Here is a 9,762-nt window from a genome sequence, read left to right on the forward strand (position 1 = left end):
AGAGAGAGAGAGAGAGAGAGAGAGAGAGAGAGAGAGAGAGAGAGAGAGAGAGAGAGAAAGTGGTGTAAAGCAACTCTACCCCAAGTAGTACCAGCCGTTAAGGAACATTTCTCCTCTGAAACCTCAGGAGGGTTCTGGCGCTGCAGGCAACATGATTTGGTCTGAATGATACTGAACCTGAACTCTTGGTCTCCAAACCTTGAGAAAAAAGTTCAGTTCTTTACCACCAAACTTGTAGTAATTAGTTCGAGCAGTCTCAGAAAAGGAATGGAGTTTTCTTCTCCAGTTTTAAAACTTTCGTAAGATACAAGGTGGTCCAGTGTTCACACCAGTCCACCATAAATGCAGCAGAGAAGAAAAATTGATCATTTTTCCTCCCATGAACCTAAAGGAGGTCCTCTATCATGGGACATTTGATACCCTTGAGGGATCCACTCAGTTTTACTACACATGAACACAGAAGTCACATTTATGCTATGCTGTGCTAAAGTGAGCATTCCGAGAGGTTCATATCATGGTCACTTTTTAAGCAAGGCACTCAAAGGGAGGAGTCAGACTGAACAAGGTTATTATATTTTTCAGCATAGAGAGAAGATTCAGCTGTTTCAGAAGGCAGAATGAGAATGTTAAATGTCTTTAAAATGCTACAGGTGCCAACATTCCGACAAGAGTAGTTTGGGTGTTTCTGTTCATCATTAATATCATCTAGAAAAAATAATATCACCTCAAAAATAAGTTTTAGTGTCATCTCTTTATACAAAAAAATGTTTGCCTTTAAAACTGTTATTGTGGGTTTGTTTGGTCTGTTTTGATTTTAAGATATGAATGTTTCAATTTTATTAACCATTGGGTAATACTGTCCATGGTCTAGAAATTTATAAAAATCTAATAATTTGCAAGGTAGAAATTCTTACCTTCAGGCATAGTGTATTGTACTGTATGTGTTATAATCTTTTTCTTCCTGAATATGTGTTACCTATGAATCTGCGAAGTCATAATTAGAGTAAAGCAATGTCCAAGTAGTAAATTATGAATCAATCATTTAATTTGAGTATATTTGCAAAGAACAGATATTGAATAGCATTTCTTTTAATATCAAATACAAATGTTGGGTATTCATACGTTATTACTAAATACGGATATAGAAGTTATATTTCAAAAGGAGTTTGCATTTTGACCTAAATAAGAAATCAGGAAGTTGGCTAAATATGCTCTCCAAATTGCACTTCTGGCACAAAGAAAGGAGTATTCTAAATTCCTAAACATCCTTTCCTTAATTGCATAATAGACATGATTCTCTAAAAAGTCTGAATGCTATTAGAGCTCCGTTGCTAGGATGAATTTATTCCAAACTGGTGCATAATTCAAAAATGATTTATGGCAAGTGCTCAATAGGATAAATGCTGTGACCACTGCAGGAGGTGTGTTTGCCTTGTGAGATTCTACAAAAAGGCTTCTTCTTTCGTGAGCTGCAACTTCAAGTTACATTTTGTCACAGCCATAACTTCTGGAAATCAGGACCACCTACCCACGTCCTCTCCTAAAGTTACACAAAACTTACTCCACCAAAGATAATTATAAACAAGTAAAAATAGCACAGATAATGTCATGGAGTTTCTAATTTCAAAAATGGTGTCTATATCACTCTTTTTTATTATAAATATTTAAGTTATTAATGTTTTAAACTATATAATCATTTCTTCTGAAAAAAACAGCTTCTTTTATATTCTGACATCAGTCATTAAAATGAAAAGTAATTGGGTGATTAGTAATAAATTTATAAATATTTATAAAACTATCAAACCTAATAGATCTTATTTTCACAGGACCAGGCTAGATGAAATTTCAGTGTTTTAAAAAGTTAAAAGTGAATTCTATGGACACAACAACAGAAGAGTGCTCAAGAATAATCTAAGGACTTGAATCTCAGGACGTGAAAATCAGCAGATTTTCTATTGCAATCTTTCTGTTTATTTTGAAGTTGGTACATTTGTACTTTGGAAGGTGTATTTATGTCTAAGACATGCTATCCTTATCAATCAATAAAGAAATTTTAAAACTCCAGTTAATTGGATAGAAAATAATATGCTCCCATATGGGGAGATATGATCCTATATTTGATAAAAACTTAAATTCCTTCTAGGGGAAAAAAGTGTGTAAACAGGTAATTAAATCATCTACAATAAGGTAACTCCATTGGAGAACAACATTCATAGCCTGGTGAGCTTAAATCTTAAGACCATTGTCTAAGAGATGGAAACAGGTAAGATTATCAAACTATTCACAGCCCTTACAGAAGCTGCTTAACTCTATTAGATTCCCAACCTCCTCCTATTTACCCTCCTCATGAAACATCGCCCCACCTTTTCAGTGCAATGTTTAGTAAACTTGACGAAAATCCAGGTTTATGGCATCATAATACATTGCGAAGAACAAAGAGGCAAAAGGCATGACTCAAGAGAATGGTACCACAACTGAAATGCATAAAATGATCTGACTTGAAAGATGAATGTCTAATGATGAGCCAAGTTGGAACTACCTTCCATGTCTCTTTTCCATCAATATTTTGTAATGTGTACGATGGGAAGACTTCTCAACGACAGCATGATGTTTGATATCTGGGTCGAAGTATACAGACTTATTTTATTCACTTCAGTTACTGCAAAGTTATTTTATGATGTCATGTGAGTGTTGCTCCATTGAGATTTTGAAGGCATCATCTATTTTAAATATTGCTTTCATCGATAAGTGTGCATTACCTTTGCCTTTACAATTAAGGCAAAATTAGAACCAGATCTTGAATATTTTTAAATGAGTAAAATGTGCAATTGTATTCTGTGATTGGGTAACTTTTTAAAAGCAATAGAAGCCTATCAAATATAAAAAAATATTCATGTGGTTAATTAGAAAAATCCATGTGAAATCATGGATATCATATGTGCTCAGATCTTTTGCTCATCACACTTGAATGTTTCAGCTATTAAATATACCAAAAGTTTAATTTTGCATATAGTCTAAAAGGCAACAAAAATTTCAAAGAACAGTGAGGCGATTAATTTTGTCAGCCTGACTAGATGGAAAGACACCTACAGCAGGGAAGCATAATTGTGCCTTAGTCTGTGAAGGTATCTCCTGGTCTGAGAGTGCAAACTACATTAATGGCAGAAGAAAAACTACACCCCATCCAACATACTGGAGCCTGAATTTGGGACCAGGATTTAATAGAAGATTTCATCAAAAATGGTTATGCTCTGTCTTGTTTCACTGCTTCCAAGCCACCACCAGGAATTGAGCAACTCTTTCTATCAACCTCCCTCCTTGATGCTCTAAATTCAGCTGCCCTAGAACCAGCAGGCCATATATCTGACTGAAACCGTAAGACTAAATAAATACTTTCTTCTAAGTAGCTTTTCTAGGGCATTTGTTCCAACAACAAGAGAAAAAAAAAAGTGATTGGCAAAAGAACATTTGATCAACTACTTAAACCTGAATTGCTCAAGCTTCAATGGATGTTACCAATTCCTTTTTCAAATGTCAAATTTGAGTTTAGAATTTTGGGCAGTGGGATTCAGTAGGATGAGAAGCAAATAACCTAAACAAATGGCAAAGATAATACTTGGCTGACAACTAGATCATTTTTTGCTATTAATATATGTCTTCTACATATAATTCCAATTATTTGGAGTCTAAATGATTTCTCAGTGGATTAGGAGTATTTGCTGTACAAATAGTTGGATCTAAGTTTAAAGCCCAACACACACACAAAAGTTAGATGTGGTGAATGGGACATAAGGAAGAGTGGCCTTGCCGACTGCCTACTTAGCTCAAGGTTCAATGAAAGACTGTCAAAAGACTATGGCAGAAAGTTATATGCTTTGATACCAAATGTCATCATTTGGCCTACACACACACACACATGTATACACACACACTCATACACACACACACAACTCGCACACACACATGCACACACACTCACACACACACACTCGTACACACACTCGCACACACACTCGCACACACACACACTCGCACACACACACGCACACACACTCGCACACACACACACTCATACACGCACACACATGCACACACACTCACACACACTCGTACACACACACACTTGTACACACACACTCACACACTCGCACACACACGCACACACACACTCGTACACACGCACACTCGTACACACACTCGTACACACACACACTCGCACACACACACTCACACACACACTCGCACACACACACTCGTACACACACACACACACTCATACACACACTCGTACACACACACTCATACACACACTCGCACACACACGCACACACACTCGCACACACTCACACACTCACACGCACACACTTACACAACACACTCGCACACATGCACACTCGCACACACACACTCGCACACATGCACACTCGCACACACACTCACGCACACACACTCACGCACACACACATACACACACTCACGCACACACATACACACACTCGCACACACACTCACACATACACACACTTGCACACACACACTTGCACACACACAGACACTCGCACACACACTCGCATACACACACTCACGTACACACACTTGCACACACACACTCGCACACACACACACCTGCACCCACAAATGCACCTTCATCATTCACACAAACTTAACATCACATTTACAAATACACATTTATTTATACAGACAGTAAAAAAGGAACTTTTTGAAACACTGATAAGAACAGTACTAAATACAGAAATAGGATAACACCAAGCAGAAATGATACTTGATAAATATTTACAAAATTGAGTTTCGGGTATTGATATAAAAATTTAATGTGAATTAAGTTCAAGGAATTTTAACCCAACGACTAAATGTGACCAGATGTTAATGAATACATTAACACATAGAAAAGGAAAATGTTCAAAAGAAGAAGACAATGCTGATAGAAGTTCAAAAAAAAAGAAAAGAAACTATTTAGCTTCAGTTGGTGGTACACACTTCTAACTCAACACTTGTGGAGGCTGAGGCAGAAGGATTTCAAGTTGGGGCCAGTTGTGCTATGACTTTGGAAAAAAGGACTCTCTTTTGGTCAAGAGATATCTGGTGTTTTAGTTGTGTTGCATAACACATGTATCTCCTCCTTAAGCAAGAGTGATAAATGTTATATAATTTAATCATTATGTTCATCTGTACAAAGCTCTGGCTCTTTCCTGGTGAGAGCCAAAAGTGGGCACAGACATAGAAACGAACATAAAAGAATTAACAAGCATCACCAAGTGACGTAAATCAAATGAGCTATGTTCTGGTGTGATCTATGATCACTTAGGATGCATCAATGTGCATGTGCTCTCTCCAGGATAATTCCCCTACATGTCTTCAAAAGTCTTAAAAACCTTCCTTTAAATGATTCTAATTAAATGTATTTGTTTGAAAAATAATTGCATTTTTTTTTTGCTTCTGTATCTGTATTCCTGAATTATTTTGGAATGAAAATTGTTCTAAATCTAAGCAAGAGGGTTTGATTAATTTACCTATACCTCTCAGCAATTGACCTTGGGAAGTTACTGGAACTTCCTGAGCTTCTAATTTTCAGTTTAAAAAACAAAAAAACTCTAGGACCTGTAATTTTTGTTTTATGAGATTTGTGTGGGGGGGTAATTCAAATGACTTTTTAGCACTTTAATGAATTAATCTCATGTCATTTTATTTTTGCAAAGGAAATCATAGTAATCGTGATGAGATTTTCAAATAACCCCTTATCAGAATATTACCTCAGTGTTTGCAAAACGAAGCCAAAAACATGTAAATGCCATTGCAATGATGGCGATGTGTAAAATCTGTGATATTGGTTGATATTTAATGTTTTGGAACATATAATCACACTCTTACCTGTTGGTGGAATTATTCCAGGAGACATGAGGCCGGGGACAGAATGCGGCATGATATGAGAGTTCTCTGGGGAGGTGACACTTTGAGTCCTCTTCGGAGGCCTTCCAGGTCTGGAACTGAGACAGACAAACAAACAAAAAATTTTACAATTAAGCTGTTGTCTGACACATCACTTCAAAGTTGTTTCAAGTGGTAACACGGACTGTAAATAAATTTGTTTCAAGGACGGTTGCTTTTGCAGTTAGATGTAATAGACTTCCATCACTAATTAGATTACATGCTGAATTCATTTTCCTCATTGAAGATCAGCCACTCCTGATGCATAATTCATAGCCTGTACCTCGTTACCTGCTTCTTCATATTAATATCTATACACAGTTTGAATTGCCTCGTTTGCATATGCTGAAGTTCTGCATTCAGCCTTCAGCGCAAAAATTATGCACTAACTTGTAATAATTATTACAGTCAGCCTGCTATTGATTTATGAGACTTTTAAAAACCAAATATGTGTAGTACTTGTAATGAATGATATTTTAAGGTTCTTCAGGAAATTAAAAGGCAATGGCTGCCTAAGGAAATGTTCTGCTTGTTTGATTTAATACTACAGTTAGCTGGGAGGTGGAAGGAAAGAATGATTCAGACCTATAGCACATTTTTCGATGATATGTTTTATTACTTCGCACTGCTAGCCTGATATCTGGATGATAAATGACAATGCATCTCTAATGTGTGAAAAGGTCTTGCAATTTCTTTATTTTTTTGTCATTTAAAAGATAAGTCAAGTTATCATTTAACCCTTATTCTATTTAACTGAGCAATCCCACAAAGTCGTCCTATTTTTAATATACAAGAGCAAATTGGAGAGGCTTGGGATAGTTTGTAGGGCATTATTGAGAAACTGCTTATGTAGCATCTTAAATTTGCCCTCAGAAAAAAAATAGAAATGTGCTTGTTGTTAGCACTTCCCGTCCTTCTCACGCAAACTAGAGAAGATTAATTTCTTAAGTTTTCAAAGCATATATATAGTTAAGTATTTGCGATTTTTGTCAGAAAATACCACCAAAAATGGAGTATTTACAGTCCTTTGAGACAAATAAGAATATTTTGCATTATGTTCTTATTTTGCCTCAGTGTTATGAATGTGCTTTTGATAGACCCTCCATTATTTATTTGACTAACATATCCCTAGATATATCCAAAGCATCAGATATCTATCCTTTCTCCTCAAGCATTCCTATGTTTGGCTCTGCTGAACTTCCTTGCTTCATCAACAGATTTTTAAAAAAATCAAAAACGTTTTTCTTTTATTTTATGTAAGTAATGTATGTGGTCATTCGGTGAATAATTGCTAAGTCCCTGCTGTTTTCAAAGCAGTGTGCTATGGAGGCTAATTTGGAGGAGTGAGTCCTTCATCTTCAAGAGTTTATATTCTTGCCAAGAGGGAAGAACTTAATCTTCTTCATAAATAACTGTGATGTAAATCATAATGTGCTAGGTCACATATGGAAGCTGTAATCTCTGTACTAATAGGAGCACAGGCTAGGTGATGAGACTTTCATTTTCAGGAAAGAAAAATGGCAGGGGAAACATTAGAAGAAAATTTGAATATATGTTAGATGTGTAAAAGAACAGCACACTTCTCAAAGAAATAAAGCCACAGAAATCATCAATGTCTAGTATTACTTCTTTTGAACTGACATAACTCAAAGAGCAAGAGGAACACAGTTTGAAACTGCAGGACTTAGAGCCTAGCAGTAGATCCTGGAGAGCTTTGGAATGAAAGCACGGAGCTTACTTTATCTGTCTTGCAAATCAATATGGATACCCTCCTGCTTATTGCTCTGGTATAGCTCTCTAGCCACTTGCTCTTATTCTTCACTGTGAGTCTCCTGACTTTTTAACTGATCATTTGCTGGGGATCAATCAACAGTGCTCTGTTGTAAACTCTTCCATTGTCATCACTTAGATGCTAGGACTAATGGCTAAACGTACATCTACAGCCCAGATCTTCCTCTGGGATGCCAGACAGATTGATGCCTATCTAGTCGACATCCCTGATTAGATGTTCTATAATAATCTCAGACTCAGCTTATCCAAATCTGAACTCAGCATCTGCCCCATTAAAACCTATTTCTCTTTCCCTTGATCAGCAAAATGGCACCTGACTAAGCCAAATGTCCATACTTGGATATATCTTTTCCTCATTTGCGTGCTTAAATATGATCTCTGTGAAGATATCTCCTTATGGTCTTGTCTCTGTCCCACTTCTCTTCCAGATCATTCTTTATTTTCTTTGGTCCACTGTTACAGATTTTCTAAGACCTAATTAGTTCCAGTCTATAGCCTCATTTATAGATAGCACTCCTAAATAATTTCAGAGGAATATGTCTACTATATATGCAGATATACACATATATACATATATACCCATACATATTTGTCAGTGTATTAATTTGATTAAAAATATTTTTCTTATTGGATTCACTCTCTAATATTTGGCCCAATCTTCTTTTCTAGCTTTACTCTTTTATTTCACCATTTATATATTGTTTTATATTGAGTTCTACTGAATGTCTTTCTTTCTCTTTAAATTTTTATCTTTTGAAAGATTACACTATGTGTCTGAAGCATGACTTTGAACTCACTTCACACTTCCTTAAACACCCTTTCCCCAACCCCCAAACACACATGCTAGGATTACAGATCCTGTACCACCACACTGATCTGAAAAATGGGTGGTTTGGGTTTTTTATAAGGGTTGCCTCTGTTACAATTTCTACAAAGAAAAAAAAATCCTTCTCTCTCCATTACCTCGCTAAGTCCTACACATTGTTGTGTGTCAGCACTTCAGGTTTCAGGCTGAACTTTTAAGAACAATGCAGTCATTGGGTATTACACTATTAACATTCTATCAGTCCATATTGCATACATCTGCAAATCTGTTGTACTCTCAGAACTTCATTGCAGACAAATAAGTCAGTATTTTACACTTTTTATTTTTTGAAAATATTTTGATTTTTTTGTTAATCTTCTTTCCCCACCCACCAGACTTCACAAATATCCTGCCCTGTCAATTCCAATGATTAAAAAAAAAAAGAATAGAAAAGGAAGAAGAAGAAAGGGTTCTGGAATGTATAATAAAGAAAAGAAGAAGAAAGACACACACTCAAAGGCTGTAATTTGGAGAAAGTATGGGCATATTCTACCAGTATACCTCGAGCATGAGTAAGAAGGTATACAATTGGGGGTAGCCAAGGAGAGAATAGGAAAGAAAAGGAGAGTTCAAAGATTTGAACTTTTCGCTCTTTGACTTGTTTTGCTTTTAAAGAAAATGAAACTGCTGAGGAGTACTTCATTATTCAGGCCACAGGAGCTGTCCTCACACCTTTCACTTTGGAAGCAAAAGTCAGGCTACCACTAAGTAGGAACACTTTAATTCACGCTGTGATTAGAATAAACCCAGTGGGCTCCTTTCACCACAGACGTCACCTGCCCAATCTATCACATCCCATGAAATTCCACCAATAGAGATTTATTGCTCTCAGACTGGATGCTTGAAGTTCTTTTAAAGCCTTCCATTAAAATGCAAATACCCTTGGTGGTGGTAACACCCTAAGGCCATCAACTAACACCCTACTGGGGATTACTTTACAATTACAAGAGTAGAAGCCTTGAGACACTGAGGCCAAGAGAAGAACAACTGTTTTATAAGAAAGGAGTTAAAGATGTCAGGTTTCCCTAAATACTAGGATACTGGTTGCCTTCTCTGAGAATCAGATAGAACTTTCTTCTTCTTCTTCTTCTTCTTCTTCTTCTTCTTCTTCTTCTTCTTCTTCTTCTTCTTCTTCTTCTTCTTCTTCTTCTTCTTCTTCT

The 9,762-nt window shown here is 36.4% G+C and overlaps 1 protein-coding gene across 1 annotated transcript in view; it reads right to left on the reverse strand.

Annotated features, from left to right (window-relative positions):
* The window catches only part of Dach1 (dachshund family transcription factor 1), a 362,276-nt gene that overhangs the window by 206,213 nt on the left and 146,301 nt on the right, over nt 1-9,762 (reverse strand). Inside the window, exon 2 of the mRNA XM_026788386.1 lies at nt 5,890-6,005. Coding sequence (XP_026644187.1) covers nt 5,890-6,005 — 116 coding nt within the window. The remainder of the gene's footprint in view (nt 1-5,889; nt 6,006-9,762) is intronic.

This window comes from Microtus ochrogaster, unplaced genomic scaffold (assembly GCF_000317375.1).
Source record: "Microtus ochrogaster isolate Prairie Vole_2 unplaced genomic scaffold, MicOch1.0 UNK2, whole genome shotgun sequence".
In the NCBI taxonomy this organism is placed as follows: Eukaryota; Metazoa; Chordata; class Mammalia; order Rodentia; family Cricetidae; genus Microtus; species Microtus ochrogaster.